The sequence below is a fragment of the Notothenia rossii genome (genome assembly GCF_949606895.1).
Source record: "Notothenia rossii genome assembly, chromosome: 5".
NCBI classification, from domain to species: Eukaryota; Metazoa; Chordata; class Actinopteri; order Perciformes; family Nototheniidae; genus Notothenia; species Notothenia rossii.
The window spans coordinates 93,404,095-93,421,591 of NC_136903.1; the positions used below are offsets into that span (position 1 = coordinate 93,404,095).

The 17,497-nt window shown below is 44.8% G+C and overlaps 1 protein-coding gene across 5 annotated transcripts in view; it reads right to left on the reverse strand.

Moving 5' to 3' along the window:
• Window positions 1-6,620: 6,620 nt before the first annotated feature.
• nicn1 (nicolin 1) overlaps window positions 6,621-17,497 on the reverse strand; it is an 18,362-nt gene continuing 7,485 nt past the window's right edge. For 3 of the 5 annotated variants that reach the window (XM_079683479.1, XM_079683480.1, XM_079683478.1), the window contains 6 exons: window positions 15,779-15,919; window positions 13,373-13,540; window positions 11,453-11,566; window positions 9,551-9,619; window positions 9,355-9,462; window positions 6,624-8,793 (listed from right to left, as the gene is read on the reverse strand). In XM_079683479.1, the coding sequence (XP_079539605.1) occupies window positions 8,752-8,793; window positions 9,355-9,462; window positions 9,551-9,619; window positions 11,453-11,566; window positions 13,373-13,540; window positions 15,779-15,919 (642 nt within the window). In that variant the 3' untranslated portion in view covers window positions 6,624-8,751. Of the gene's footprint in view, window positions 8,794-9,354; window positions 9,463-9,550; window positions 9,620-11,452; window positions 11,567-13,372; window positions 13,541-15,778; window positions 15,920-17,497 lie in introns of all 5 variants that reach the window. The other 2 variants (XM_079683481.1, XM_079683477.1) reach the window with 2 other exon arrangements.

Genomic DNA, 17,497 nt, shown 5'->3' on the forward strand with positions numbered 1-17,497 from the left:
AGGACAGTCTCTGCTCTTGATATAAATGCAAGTCAGTTTTTTTTCAACCAACAATTTATGTTAACAAAATAAACTGTAATATCTCAATATTTACAATATCAGAACTTTTTCAACCAACTATTCATTATAAATGTAAAGACAGGGGGAGCAGTGTCATGGTCTTTGTCCGTCTTCCAAGACAGTGGGTCTGGCTGCTGTGTAGGTGGGGGTGATGGTGCATGGGCTGCTGGTGGCTGTGTTAGAGGGAGGTAGGTGTGATTGTCCCAGGTTGATGCTGGTGGCTGTGTCGGAGGTACGTCTGCTAGGCGAGACTTCTTTGCTGGCTGGGTTGATCCTGATGGCTGTGGTGGAGGCCTTTGTACCAAGGTGTATCTTGACCTGGTGGCAGGCACAGAGGGAGATGGAGGCCAATGTAGTGATGATGGTCCTCTGGTCCTTGGTGGTGATGGCTCTGGTGAAGGCCCTTGAGCCACGGTAGATCTTGACCTGGGGGCAGGGACAAATGGAGGTTCTTGCTGCTAGGCCCAGTAAGCTGTGAAATCTGAAAAAACATTTAGGACAATAATTACTGCTAAGTTTGTTAAAATAAAGTTCAAGTGAAATGTTTCTCAAGCACAAATAACAATGCACAACTCAAAATAAAATGGAGCGCGGGACAGGAGTCTCTCTCTCTCACAGGTATTTTCCAGTTATTTTACATACAGTATAAAATCACAGACACAAATATAAATACATTATGTGTATATGTGTGGGACGAATAAAAGTTGATGTTATTCATCGACACACGTTTAGTAAACGTTTACTAACGGAGTGTCTATTTTGTCACAAGAGAAAGTTCAGGACTATCGATAACAAAAAATTGATCAATAAGCCTATAGTTAATTTTTGCGGTATTCCCCATGTTACCCCTGTCTTCTCTTTTTGATGAATCACTCGGAGATTGTCAGGCTTTGGAAAACAGCTGCTTTATTCCATCTCCAATTCCATGGCAGAGGACAAATGAATACAAAGGACACTGTTATGTTGTGCATCACGTTCCATTAGCAATCCTCAACGCATTGATGATTACCTAAAATCCACTGCCATGTCTTAATAAAGCAGGCACACATTTACCACACTAGATGGCGTAGTTCTCCCATTTAGCAGGATTTTACTACATCCTATTTAACTATGTTACACCCACGCAATGCAAGTACACTATTACTGTAATACACCTCAGACAGCATTCCCTCTCGCCTTCTCAGAGATGTTTTAGAATCAGTTGGGACCAGGCGCGCCAGATTCATTTTAGAAGAGGGGGGGGGCAAAAAAGTGCGTGTGTATGGCCCAATCCCAAACCACGCCCTACCCCCTCCCCCTCCGTGACGGAGTGAACTCTGTGGAGTGACACATGAGGCTCCTTCCTAGATGGAGGGAGTAAATACAGCAGCAAGCTTTGGGACGGCCTCCCCTCTCTCCGGCAGAAACAGGAAATGCCGTAACTGTATGTAACAACGGTTTCAAATCAGCATCTCTTTGACAAAATGTTTAATTTAATAACTAAAATAAAACTCCAAACATCTTACATTGTGTTACTTTTTTGTAAAGCTCTTTTAGTTTGAAACCTGATGTTTATAAGCTTCTTAGTTTTTGCAACAGTCTGTAAATATACACAACTTTATAATAAAATGCACACATTTACCTTTTTCTAGACTAAACACAGGTATGATCCTAAGTTAAAACATATGAGGTTATCATGAGGTTGTTAACATCGCAGTTTATCAGTGGATGTTTGCTGGAACTACTTGTTAACAGCGTGTTTCCTGACGGACACACACAGCGTTGAGACCGGTCAGGTATCTCTGGCCACAGGTGATGCAATTCATGAAACATATTTCAAGGAATTCAAGACATCAATTATTTATTTAACCGAACCAAACAACAATTCTTGTGAAAAGAACGTATAACAAGCTTGTTAACAGTTACACAAGCTGTGATGTGTGTAATTAAAATCACATGACTAAAATGTCCAATAACAGATGAGGGTGGAGCAACCTTCAAACAAATGTCCCACAATACATTAGGGTAAAGCAAAATCCCCACGTGGCTAAATCTACTAAGTAAACCTCCCTTCACTCACTGGCAAAGCAGAAACTCCGGAGCACTTTTTTGAGGTCCAGGCCGTCGGTCAAATCTTTGTGGATGTGGAGGAAGAGAAGGTGATTTAAGCGGCGCTCGGACATAGTTGAACGAAGGAACATCTTCAACCGACGGACGCTGGAGAAGCTCCGCTCAGCTGTTGTGTGCTGACACACACAGAACAACGTAACAAATAAAGTAAACAACGTAACAAATAAACAAATCTAAGCTTTTTTATTGGTTGTCATTTTCACGGATACATTTGAATGGTGTGACAATGTCCTATTTGATTGGTTAAAATCGACATATTCTTCCTGTTATGTCTGCCTGCTTTATTTGACCTGATGCAAAGTGACCTGCTCCATCGAAATCAGTCGCATTGACCCGAAGACACATTTTGAGTTGTATACACTGCTGGAAAGAGGAGATTCCTAGCTTTCTAATGATATCAGGATTGTTGTTGTTCTCCAGATATGAAGCTAAATATGTCACATTATATAATGACTGTCACCGAGTCCTCATTTTGAGAAAAGGCCGTTAAAGTTTCCTCCTCTCTGGAATCCATCGATCTGATTGGTTATTAGCAAATGATCAAAATACTACGGAGGGAAGATATTTTCGTTTGGATTACTGGTCTGGGGGAAACCCGTGTGTGTGAGTGAGTGTGTATACGTGTGTGTGTTTGTGTATTTTAGCGTTCGTGTGAGAAACACCGGCTGTTGTTCTGCCTGCTGTGACGTTGAGTTACTCCGTTCTCTGCTTGTAATTATTCCGAAGCTTCAGAGTTGTATTTATCATCTGAATTTGCCGAAACAAGTTTAATATTTTGAAAGCCAAGACTTTGTTTATTTGAAATCAGATGAAAACAAACTGTAACGGACCCTGTCGTGTTATCTATGATTACTATATGCCTACATTCATAATGTCAGCCGGAGGGAGGGGGAGCGGAGCTGAGGAACAGCAGAGTGGCCAGTGAGAGGCGAGCTGTCACCTTCCCTTTACAAGCTTCAAACATGCCTCTAGCTCGTGAGAAGGAATATAACAATCAAACATAACAATATATACACAGCTAGTTCAGATCGCATTTCAGATGTGACTTTAGAGTAGAGGGGAATTATTGAAACAGGATTTGTACAATGTTCTGCGGCATCTGTCGCTGCGAAAATGTGGGGCAGGGCTGAAAAGTGGGGGGGCCAAGGGCCCTTGGTTGGAGCAAGTATTTTATTACTTATAAACACCTCTCTTAGCTCAGGATGTGTCCCAGCTGCCTTCAAACATGCCGTCCAGCCACTACTTAAAAAGAAAAATCTTGACCCCTTCATTCTCACAAATGTTAGCCACATCTCCAAGCTGCCTTTTTTATCTAAAGCCCTGGAGCGAGTAGTCTACGCCCAGCTGCAGTCGTTTTTAACCACGCATGGCATCCATGAAAAGTTTCAGTCTGGCTTCAAACCCATGCACAGCACTGAAACAGCCCTTTGAAGAGTTTTTAATGATCTGCTCCTAGCCGCCGACTCAGGTAGCCCAGCTGTCCTGGTGCTGTTAGACCTGACAGCTGCCTTCGACACTGTGGACCATAGCATCCTGTTGTCAAGGCTTGAACAGTCCGCTGGCATCACAGGCCTTGCATGGTTCAGGTCCTACCTGACAGACCATAGCTTCTCAGTGCAGCTAGGTGCCTTCTCCGCTGCCAAAGCCCCTCTTACCTGTGGGGTTCCCCAAGGCTCGATGCTGGGCCCCATCCTTTTTCTACTGTACATACCCCTATGTTCAATTCTCACAAAGCACAACATCCCCTTCCATTGTTACGCTGACAATGTACAGATCTATCTGCCTCTCAAAGCAAATGCCAACTCACTACAGCCGTTGATGGACTGCTTGACAGAGATCAAATCCTGGCTGAGCCAACATTTCCTCAACCTCAACGTGAGCAAGACCGAGGTCATCTTTTTTGGACCCCAACCTCCAGCCTCTCCGGTTGAAATGCTGGCCTCCCTCAATAAAAACATCCTCCACTCTGTAAGGGAAACTTCTGTAGCAATGGAGAGTCAGGACTCAGAGAGACACGAGGAGAGCTGGAGCCTTGATGTCAAACACTGATGGTTTATTTAGGAGCTTCGGGCGGAGAATTCACATCACAAGTCCAAGAGCCAGAGGTTCTGACTTCACGGTAGAGTTGCCACGTCAATTGTGAAGAACTCTACCCCAGACCCATGTATTTAGCTAGTTCAGAGAGAATAATCAACATTGTGTATAACAAGATAGAATGATAACACCTCTATCAGCTGATGCTAACCGGCAGGAACAGGGAGAAAAAACACTGAGAGCACAGCAGCCAAGGTTACAGGTGCCTGTGCTCAGTCAGGACAGTATGAACTGATAAACTGGGTCAAAGTTATGGGCCTTGGAAAATATTTCAAAAATTAATAACTCATATAATATTCGAATATTCGATTAATCGTTCCCATCCCTAGCTAAGACCAAGTCGTTTTTATCTTTTAAAGACCTGGAAAGGGTTATTAACACCTTTGTTACCTTGAGGTTGGATTACTGCAACGCTCTGTATGTGGGTACGGACCAGGCCTCAATCAGACGCCTGCAGCTAGCGCAGAACGCAGCTGCACGTCTTCTCACTGGCCACAAAAAGCGTGACCACATCACCCCAACTCTGGCCTCACTGCACCGGCTTCCAGTTCGGTTCAGAATTGATTTTAAAATCCTTTTATTTGTTTTCAAAGCCCTAAATGGGCTGGCTCCGGCATATATAGCTGAACTCCTCCATCGCTACACCCCAGCCAGAGCTTTAAGGTCTGCTGACCAGCCTCTGCTGATAGTGCCCAAGACCAGGCTCTAAACCTGAGGGCACCGAGCCTTCGCAGCAGCTGGCCCCAGGCTCTGGAACACTCTGCCCCTCCATGTGAGGTCGGCCCAGACCCTAGGGGTTTTAAATCTACACTAAAGACTCATTTCTTCTCCCTGGCCTTCTAGTATGAGCGGAGCATGACTCCTGACTTTTCCCTGTATGCAGCGTTTCCGCCAAGGGGGCGCCTCGCCGTCATTTGACGGCCTTATTCAGCTCGGAACGGCCTGAACTCGAGCCGCGGGCGCCCAAAAGAAAAGACATCCCTTGAAATGACGAAAAGAAAAAGGACAAGGACATCCCTCTGTTGGAGGGGCAAAGGAACCTATTGGGATTATTTTCGGAGTATTGAACCCACGGTGCCACAGGACAACACGGAACGTGCACGATTTGGACGCGATGAGCGGTGGAGCATGCGCGTGAACTGCAAGCGCCGGAGCCTCGAAACTGAGGCTCCGTGTTAAACTGTGGCAAAAAGAGCCAGCTCTTCTTGTTAGTGAGCCGAGCCAAACGATCCGGCTCACTAAAAAGAGCCATAATTCCCATCACTAACGTAAAGAGATATCTACTATAAGGGACGGCTCAATTCAAAATTCAAGTCACGTGACTCTCTCTCTCTCGGGTGGACGCCCTCTCAGCCCTGTTCTGGCGGAAACACTGCCTGCATGTGATCTTTCATTTGTGCTGTTGTATTTGTTGTAAAGTGTTTTTATTGTATATTATTTTTATTGTATATACAGCACTTTGGCTTGACCAAAAATCGTTTTAAAAATGTGCTATATAAATAAAACTTGATTTGATTCAATTTTACTATTTACATGTACCTATCTGGAATAATGTACAATTCACTGCACAGCCTCACAATGTCAGGAACTTTTCATCAACAGATTGCTTTGGTCTGGCTTTACTCTTCACTGATTGGTTACAGACACTTTGAGATCAGTTGCTATGGAAATCAGAAGGAGGGGCTCATTATCATATTAAAAAAACGTGCAAAAATTGGGGCGTATATTGGCACGTTTTTTGTCCGTTTTTGACGCCGATTCAAAACGCGCGAAAAACGGGCGAAATAAACGGGTGACTCGTGGCACATTGGGCTTTCCATAAATGAATAGTGGTACATTGGGCTTTCCATAGGGGGCTGTCTCTCGCCAACACATCCTCACTCCCAGGCCAGCCTATGTTGAGCCCTTGCTTTTTCCAATGCAAGGGGGGGTGGGGGGCGGCCATGTGGACTTTTTCCAACGTAAGGGGGGGCCCTTACCGTACATTTATAAATAAATAAAGAACACAGAATTATTAAATATAAAACACAGAATTTGTGTGATTATACTAAATGATTTACAAATAAACACCACTGAATATTTACAACTGTTACACATGCTGCTGTAACGCAAGTGTTTCCAACTTGGGATCAATAAAGTATATCTTATCTGAAGATGATCGATGGCTACTGCCAGATTTGCAGAATGTGCCTCTGAACCTTGAGCATGTTTCAGGCTTATCAATGAACAACAGGAGGGTTCACAGACATAAGAGCAGCTGTTAAATAAAGCTCTTCTGACCTTAGCTGGCATGTGGGTATATATTAATGCTGCCCATTATGGACACAAGCAATTTCACCCATTTATTAATGATATGTTTTAAATGTGAGTGTTTCCTATCCCCTAAACCTCCAGGGATGTTCACAGTTTAATACTGGCAACTTCTTATTATGGGAAATACGAACACGTCTTTTAAAACTACAACTCCCAGTAGAGACGTGCCATAGATAGAGAACATGTTTCAAAACACACAATAGCCAGCATGTGTAGTTCTGGGGACGGGGTGGGGGAGGGGGGGACGGGGTGGACCCGTTCAAATCCAGTTTTGGACAGTCTGCCGTGGTTCCATCCCATTTCAAAGTGCTGCTCGACGCTCGGCGTAACCCTCGGAGCACACTCTCCAATCACAGAGCTTGAGGACTATCACGGGGTTTGTCAAGCGAAGCGGAGAGAATACTTACTTCCTGGTGTAATATTCTGTAAAGCAAATGAGCTGCTCCGACCCTCGGTCCTGACAGAATCTCAGGATCGATGTATTTCTGATCCTCTCAACAATGGAAGTCGTCAAAATGAATTTGTTGGTATTTTCCTAAAAATGTTGACTTTTTATAAAAATTCAGACTTTTTGTCATAAATCTACGGCCCCTACACACGGCGGCGTGCGTTGAAGCTTCAATGCTTCTGCCCATTCACTTTGAATGGGGTGACGTCATGCTTCGCCAAACTGCATTGTGGGAGCAAAGCGTTGCTCGCTTCGAAAGTAGAGCGATGTTCTACTTTTGAAGCTTCGACGGAATCAGCCAATCAAATCATATGCCAGTACAAGCTCTAGCCCAGGGGGGCCCAACCCGTCGATCTGGGAATGTTTAGATGTGTCTAAAAATAGAACAACAATATTCAGTTTTATCGTTAATGTCCTGTAACATAATCTTCCTGTGCCAGAATAATGCACTTGAACGCATCAAAGCTGTCAGTCACGTTCTTGAGAAACACATGAAGTCGTTCAAAGACGGCGAAGTTGTGAAAGAAGTGTTCCTGGAGGCTGCCGATGCGCTTTTTGGGGGACAGTAAAAATAACAGTAGCATTTCAACAGGTTTTTGATATAATAAAAACTCAAGTTAGATACCGTTATTAATCAGCTCTAAGTTTTAGTTTGAACTTATTCATTATAATTATTGTACAAAATGGTATAAGAATGCAAACATTCAGATCTGTTCTGTTTGAATTGATTATAGTCTATTATTAATTCAGGTTAAGAAACTAGTGCTGCTTGCATCCTATTTGAAAGGCGATTCTTTTGAGGATTGATTCTATTAATTTTGTCTTTTATTCAGATCTGAGTTGTCTTATTAGTAAGCCTGATTTATACTTTTGTAGCAACACTATTTTTATATAATGGCAAAGAAAGGGTTCAGAGTCTTTTCTTTTTTTCTGTGTCATGTGTGGCAGCACTGTTCAATGTTTCTTGAAAACATGACCCACTGTAGTATGTGATGTGTGAATACACTCCAACTCTGTATCAACTACACTGTTGTGTAGCTTCAGTGAAATACTTGTGTGTGTGTAGATTAGAAAGAGGTCAGATAAAGGATCTGCAGTATTTCATGAAGTATTCATCGTTCAAAGGTCAGTTTTATACAAGTAGAAGTGTGTATGTACCTGGTAGGAGGCTGTCAGTAATGGCTACGCCTCTTTATTTGGACCGGTAGATCTCGGCAGACTGACAACTTTAAAAGTAGCTCTTGGTTTTAAAAATGTTGGGCACCCCTGCTCTAGCCAATCAAACCGCTGCTTGTGTGTCTGGGGCGGGAGATTGATGTGATTGGTTGTTGGTCGAGCGTGAGACATGCCCGCCGGCAAGCTTCAACGCACGCCACCGTGTGTAGGGGCCGCAACAGTTTCCTATATCTAACAAGGTGTGAGAGAGGAAGCTGCTGAAGGGGTTCCTGTCTCTATAGATCCATCTCAGGATCTGGCTCTAATCCCCAGACTGTTCACATGTCAATCATATGGAGTCAATAAAGGTTCTACAAACAAAATGTATTTGGGTGACCATGGGAACATTTATTATGTAACTTAAGATCAACAAATAGCAGGTCATGCTTTCATGTTCTGAAGGATACAACCTGGACACCTGTATGCAGTGTTTATATCTAATGTGTGTATTCCTCTGATCTCTCAGATGCTTCTCTCCTCCAGAGTGATGAGCAGATAGAAACTCAGCGGAGTCACGTCAGAGAGAGAAGGTTGATGTCATAGCATCCATCCACCTGAGGACACACACACACACACACACACACACACACACACACACACACACACACACACACACACACACACACACACACACACACACACACACACACACACACACACACACACACACACACACACACACACACACACACACACACACACACACACACACGTTTGAGCACATGTTTTGTTGAACAGCAACTTTAATAAAAACGGCTTTGGTGACAGCTTTGTCAACGTTCCACACACTCCATGTGATTTAAATATCTGACTGTGTACGAACTGTAAAGTGTGTGTGTGTGCGTGGAAGCGTCCTATAGAGGCCGTGGTCTCTCGCTATGTGTGTGTGTGTGCGTGTGTCTCTGTGTGTGTGTGTGTGTGTGTGTGTGTGTGTGTGTGTGTGTGTGCACGCGTGTGTGTATATATGTGTGTGTGTGCGTGTGTGTGTGTATTTCACGTGGAAGTGTCCTATAGAGGCCGTGGTCTCTCGCTATGTGTGTGTGTCTCTGTGTGTGTGTGTCTCTCTGTGTGTGTGTGTGTGCGTGTGTGTGTGTGTGTGTGTGTGTGTGTCTCACATGGAAGCGTCCTATAGAGGCTGTGGTCTCGTTGCTCTGCATCATCACTTCGGTCAGAGCAAACATCTGCTGCAGACTGGAGGAAACAGACTGAGGGGGGGGGAGACCCTGAGGAGAGAGAGGGGGTCAATACACACACACAGAGAGAGAGACACACACACACACACACACACACACACACACACACTCAGTGTACCTCGAGGTCAGTGTGTTGGTCGGCCAGCGTCAGGTCTGACAGCCAATCAGAAACGTCCTTCTCCGGGTCCTGGGGGAAAACGTTATTTGAATAAATTTCAGTTTAGATTTGTTTTATCCCCAGGCTGTAACAATCCATGGTGATTTAAGGGTGATTTAAAGTGGACCTATCACCAAAACAGATCATGTATTTTAGCCATTCCTCATTTCGCTCAATTTAACACTGTCTTTGCATCATGGGCTGATTCTGTGAGAACAGCACCATCTACAGGCCTGGCATATGTACTACAGCGTCTCCAGCGCTTTCCAACGGCAATGTCCGTGGCTGTCTCCTCCTGATTGGTGGAGTTGGCCCAATAGCCGTAGCGCCACTTCTGTGACGTCATAGAAGTGTTCAAATCTGGATCAGTCTGTATCAGATCCGTTGCAGCCCCTTTTTAAGAGATTTGGGTATGGAGGAAAATAGAGAGGGTTATGTTTTCTGACACTTGGTGAGTTTCCTGGAACACCGGGGACACATGATCATGTAGAAAAGACGTACACAAGTGCATTTTGCATGATAGGTCCCCTTTAAGGAAGATTTAAAGATTCAAAGGTGATTTAAAGATTATTTAAGGGTGATTCAATGGTGATTTAAGGGTGATTTAAAAGGTGATTTAAAAGATGATTAAAGGGTGATTAAAGGGTGATTTAAGGCTGATTTAAGGGTTGATTTAAGGGTGATTTAAAAGGTGATTTAAAAGGTGATTTAAAGGTGATTTAAAAGGTGATTTAATGTGTGTTTATTGAACAGTTAGATTGGACCCAGGCCTCTCGTTGGCTCCCTCTGGTGGACAATCTAAGAATGACAGGGACACCCAGAATAATCTGCTTGAGTTTCAATGATGCTAGAATCACATAAATAACCCTAAATCTGACCGGTTGGCTGTGAGGCAGGATCCTGATGTTTGTTTTCCTCTGATGTTTGTTTACTTGTGTTTGTTTACTTGTTATTACCTGTTGTTTGTCAGGCAGGATCCAGGGCCTGTACTATGAATCCAGTTCAACAGACCCTGATCTCTCTGAGTTATCTTAACTAATCCAAAGCAAACACGCCCTCGCTAAGCGGTCCTACGACGCTGGTTATGAAATTGTTAACTCAAGCCAGGGTTTCTCTGTCCGGCTGAGTGCGCGTTCACATGAGAGGGGCGGGGTTAGCAACATTTGACCAATAACAAACGTGGAGAAGCGTACTGACAGCGCAGCGTCACACATCCTGAACGAAAATTCAACTATAATATTACACATATGAAGAAGTTAAACTTTAAACATCCATGACTTCAACACTTGATCCAGGATCAAAGCCACATAGCTGCACCTGCAAGGTGAATACAGCTGGTAACAGAACAAGTGTTTGAATGCGTACATGAACAGGTTTATGATATCACTGCCCCGTCTAAGACACGATCTGACTTTCATTACATTTGACTCTAGTGTTTCCTCAACTTAATGTGTTGCTTCAAATAATCCTTCTGCATCCAGTATGTGACACTGTGAGTGTTGCACGGCCAGATACGGCTCAGCTGACTCAGATAAGGAGATGATACATTATGATGTGATATGCCGCGGACTGTACTTAATGTTACTCTGATCCGGTTACTTATGTTGTGGCAGATATTTAAGTAAGCTTTCTTAACGCTAATGTTCTAATAGTCAGATTGCTCTGAAGATGGGAGGTGATATTCTATTAATGTTCACGTTCACACAGTCGGGGATTTTTGCCGAGAACCAGCGTCGTAGGACTGGAAACCCAGAGTTACCCTGAAGTTAGCTTGCTAAGCGAAAATAAGGCTTTGTAGTACAGGCTTCAGGTGTTTGTTTACCTCTGATTTTTGTTTACTTGTGTTTGTTTACTCGTTATTACCTGTTGTTTGTGAGGCAGGATCCTGATGTCCTCCAGGCTGAAGGAGCGCCAGGTGGAGGACGGCTGTTTGAGGATCAGCCTCACAGAGATCACATGATCCGGGTCCACCTGCATCTGGTGAAACAATCACATGACATCACTTCCTGTCCCCACATCTCGAGATCAATGGTTGTCCAGTGACACACAATCACATGATATCACTTCCTGTCCCCACGTCTGGAGGTCAATGGTTCTCTAGTGACACACAATCACATGACATCACTTCCTGTCCCCACGTATGGAGGTCAATGGTTGTCTAGTGACACACAATCACATGATATCACTTCCTGTCCCCATGTCTGGAGGTCAATGGTTCTCTAGTGCCACACAATCCCATGACATCACTTCCTGTCCCCACGTCTGGAGGTCAATGGTTCTCTAGTGACACACAATCACATGACATCACTTCCTGTCCCTGTCTGGAGGTCAATGCTTCTCTAGTGACACAAAATCACATGATATCACTTCCTGTCCCCATGTCTCGAGGTCAATGGTTCTCTAGTGACACACAATCACATGACATCACTTCCTGTCCCTGTCTGGAGGTCAATGGTTCTCTAGTGACACACAATCACATGACATCACTTCCTGTCCCTGTCTTAAGGTCAATGGTTCTCTAGTGACACACAATCACATGACATCACTTCCTGTCCCTGTCTGGAGGTCAATGGTTCTCTAGTGACACAAAATCACATGATATCACTTCCTGTCCCCATGTCTCGAGGTCAATGGTTCTCTAGTGACACACAATCACATGACATCACTTCCTGTCCCTGTCTTAAGGTCAATGGTTCTCTAGTGACACACAGTCACATGACATCACTTCCTGTCCCTGTCTTAAGGTCAATGGTTCTCTAGTGACACACAATCACATGACATCACTTCCTGTCCCTGTCTGGAGGTCAATGGTTCTCTAATGACACACAATCACATGACATCACTTCATGTCCCCATGTCTCTAGGTCAATGGTTCTCTAGTGACACACAATCACATGACATCACTTCCTGTCCATGTCTCAAGGTCAATGGTTCTCTAGTGACACACAATCACATGATATCACTTCCTGTCCCTGTCTCAAGGTCAATGGTTCTCTAGTGACACACAATCACATGATATCACTTCCTGTCCCTGTCTTGAGGTCAATGTTTCTCTAGTGACACACAATCACATGACATCACTTCCTGTCCCCGCCCGGAGGTCAATGGTTCTCTAGTGACACACAATCACATGACATCACTTCCTGTCCCCGCGTCTCGAAGTCAATGGTTCTCTAGTGACACACAATCACATGACATCAGTTCCTGTCCCGCCTGGAGGTCAATGGTTCTCTAGTGACACAAAATCACATGACATCACTTCCTGTTCCCACGTCTTGAGGTCAATGGTTCTCTAGTGACACACAATCACATGACATCACTTCCTGTCCCCACGTCTGGAGGTCAATGGTTCTCTGGTGACACACCATCACAGGATATCACTTCCTGTCCCCACGTCTTGAGGTCAACGGTTCTTTAGTGACACAAAATCACATGACATCACTTCCTGTCCCCACGTCTGGAAGTCAATGGTTCTCTGGTGACACACAATCACATGACATCACTTCCTTTCCCCACGTCTGGAGGTCAATGGTTCTCTGGTGACACACAATCACATGACATCACTTCCTTTCCCCACGTCTGGAGGTCAATCGCTTCTCAACTTTTTCCAAACAAATTCACGCATGCACACACACACACACACACGCACACACACACACAGGCACACACACACACACACACACACACACACACACACACACACACACACACTCACTCACTCACTCACTCACTCACTCACTCACTCACTCACTCACTCACTCACTCACTCACTCACTCACTCACCTGAGTCCTGTGGATGCAGCAGTAGTCCTGCGACCCCCCCTCAGTGTGAGGGTTCTCCATCAGAGGCAGGTCCCTCACAGCAGTGACCCACTGAGAGGGGGGGCCCGTCCTCAGCAGACGCACACTCACTGAAGCTGTGTAGTGGTTTTTAAAGCTGATCTCCTCCACCTGACACACACACACACACACACACACACACACACACACACACACACACACACACACACACACACACACACACACACACACACACACACACACACACACACACACACACACACACACACACACACACACACACACATACAGAGAGAGAGAGGGTTATAAACACTGTACAAATGCTTTTTGTTGCTGTGTGTGATGATGATGTGTCAGCAGTGTCAGAACAGGGATGCAGACTCATCAGGTATGAAAAAGGTGACAAGGATCCGAGCCCCCCCGACCCCACGGAATATCGGCTTTAAAATGAGGAATAACAGGATTTTAGCAGAACAACTAAAGCAGCAGTGTTAATAATAACAGAAACTCCATAGAGTCACATCTAATAGAAATATATAAAAGCATTTATGTTAATTGTGAAGCAGTCAGTTTATAATTTTGCAGCACTGTTGAACATTTTGATGTTTCATGCCTCTGTGCTAGGGATGTTAAGATTCACCGATTCGCATCGGTGCACCAGCATAAAGGTTCAAGATGCGAGTGCACCGGTTGAGAGAGAGCACATCGGCTACAGTTTGGGTTGAACTTGCGATGCATCGATTGTAGCGTCTTTGCATTGGTAAAAAAACGATTCATTCATATAATATCCCCTCATCCTGTCAGCACTCAGCAGAGACGATCTTTGATCATAATTTGATAATAATTAGGCAGAAAAACTTTTCAGTTCACATCACGCTCTGCCGCTCCGACAGGGAGCTCTGCTGTGAACACCTGAACGGCCCGTTCTAACAGCTGTTCACCAGCGGTCCAGTCTGTGCCACAGTGACTCCGGACGCACAGTTAATATTAACGAACGCACCGTAGCTAATGTAGCTGCTGAAGCTAGACCATCATCGCCGAGCAGCAGAGCCTTATTATACATCATGAGCAGAGCCGAACAGCTGTTAGAACGGGCCGTTCAGGTGTTCAGAGCAGAGCTCCCTGTCGGAGCGGCAGAGCGTGATGTGAACTGAAAAGTGTTTCTGTTTTTCAAGACTGAACTGCTTTTCCTTCCGGTAAAAGATTGTCCCACTCTTGACCTAACAATCAACATCGGCCCCTCTGTTGTTTCCCCGACTCAGACTGCAAGGAGTCTGGGTGTGGTCCTAGATAACAAACTGTCCTTCACTGCAAACATCTCTGCTACAACCCGCTGCTGCAGATACACTCTTTACAACATCAGGAGGATACGTCCCCAGCTGACCCAGAAAGAGACGCAGGTTCTGGTCCAGGCTCTCGTCATCTCACGCCTAGACTACTGCAACTCCCTCCTGGCTGGTCTACCTGCATGTGCCATCCGACCTCTGCAGCTCATCCAGAATGCAGCGGCTCGTCTGGTCTTCAACCTTCCAAAATGTTCCCACACCACGCCGCTCCTCCGCTCCCTTCACTGGCTTCCAGTAACTGCTAGAATCCACTTCAAGACTCTGGTACTTGCGTACCATGCTGTGAATGGATCTGGCCCTTCCTACATCCAGGACATGGTTAAACCGTACACCCCAGCACGTGCACTTCGCTCTGCATCAGCCAAACAGCTCGCTGCACCCGCACTGCGAGGGGGACCCAAGTTCCCATCAGCAGAAACTCGTGGGTTTGCTATCCTGGCTCCAAAATGGTGGAATGAGCTCCCCATTGAAATCAGGACAGCAGAAAGCTTACCCATCTTCTTCAGACTGAGAACTCATCTCTTTGGACTCCACTTCCAGAGATAGAATTACTAACAAAGCACTTATATACTAATAAAGGTGTTAGCAGAGTTGGCAGCGAATAGCAGAGTTGGCAGCGTTGGCGGCGTTGGCGGTGTTAGCGGTGTTAGCAGAGTTGGCGGTGTTGGCGGTGTTAGCGGTGTTAGCAGAGTTGGCGGTGTTGGCGGTGTTAGCGGTGTTAGCAGAGTTGGCAGCGTTAGCAGAGTTGGCAGCGTTGGCGGTGTTGGCGGTGTTGGCGGTGTTAGCGGTGTTAGCAGAGTTGGCGGTGTTGGCGGTGTTAGCGGTGTTAGCCGAGTTGGCGGTGTTGGCGGTGTTGGCGGTGTTGGCGGTGTTGGCGGTGTTAGCGGTGTTAGCGGTGTTAGCAGAGTTGGCGGTGTTGGCGGTGTTAGCGGTGTTAGCAGAGTTGGCGGTGTTAGCGGTGTTAGCAGAGTTGGCGGTGTTGGCGGTGTTAGCAGAGTTGGCGGTGTTGGCGGTATTAGCGGTGTTAGCAGAGTTGTCTCACGTTGACGGTCTTCCCAAAGGGCAGGGTGACGTCCAGCACGCAGACCCCAGAGAGAGGCTCTGTGTCTCCGAGGTGCAGGAACACCGGGGGTTTGATGCTGCTGTCCACCGGCAGGGGGACATCACTGCTGCTGCTGCTCATCTGCAGGACACACATCAAAGACATTTAGATCACACACATCATCCATAAGAGACACATCAGAGACATTTAGATCACACACATCATCCATAAGAGACACATCAAAGACATTTAGATCACACACATCATCCATAGGAGACACATCAAAGACATTTAGATCACACACATCATCCATAGGAGACACATCACAGACATTTAGATCACACACATCATCCATAAGAGACACATCAGAGACATTTAGATCAGACACATCATCCATAAGAGACACATCAGAGACATTTAGATCACACACATCATCCATAGGAGACACATCAGAGACATTTAGATCAGACACATCATCCATAAGAGACACATCAGAGACATTTAGATCACACACATCATCCATAAGAGACACATCAAAGACATTTAGATCAGACACATCATCCATAAGAGACACATCAAAGACATTTAGATCAGACACATCATCCATAGGAGACACATCAGAGACATTTAGATCACACACATCATCCATAAGAGACACATCAGAGACATTTAGATCAGACACATCATCCATAAGAGACACATCAGAGACATTTAGATCACACACATCATCCATAAGAGACACATCAGAGACATTTAGATCACACACATCATCCATAGGAGACACATCAGAGACATTTAGATCACACACATCATCCATAGGAGACACATCAAAGACATTTAGATCACACACATCATCCATAAGAGACATATCAGAGACATTTAGATCAGACACATCATCCATAAGAGACACATCAGAGACATTTAGATCACACACATCATCCATAAGAGACACATCAGAGACATTTAGATCACACACATCATCCATAAGAGACACATCAGAGACATTTAGATCACACACATCATCCATAAGAGACACATCAGAGACATTTAGATCACACACATCATCCATAAGAGACACATCAGAGACATTTAGATCACACACATCATCCATAAGAGACACATCAGAGACATTTAGATCACACACATCATCCATAGGAGACACATCAGAGACATTTAGATCACACACATCATCCATAAGAGACACATCAGAGACATTTAGATCACACACATCATCCATAAGAGACACATCAGAGACATTTAGATCACACACATCATCCATAAGAGACACATCAGAGACATTTAGATCAGAAACATCATCCATAAGAGACACATCAGAGACATTTAGATCACACACATCATCCATAAGAGACACATCAGAGACATTTAGATCACACACATCATCCATAGGAGACACATCAGAGACATTTAGATCACACACATCATCCATAAGAGACACATCAGAGACATTTAGATCAGAAACATCATCCATAAGAGACACATCAGAGACATTTAGATCACACACATCATCCATAAGAGACACATCAAAGACATTTAGATCACACACATCATCCATAAGAGACACATCAGAGACATTTAGATCACACACATCATCCATAAGAGACACATCAGAGACATTTAGATCACACACATCATCCATAAGAGACACATCAGAGACATTTAGATCACACACATCATCCATAAGAGACACATCAGAGACAT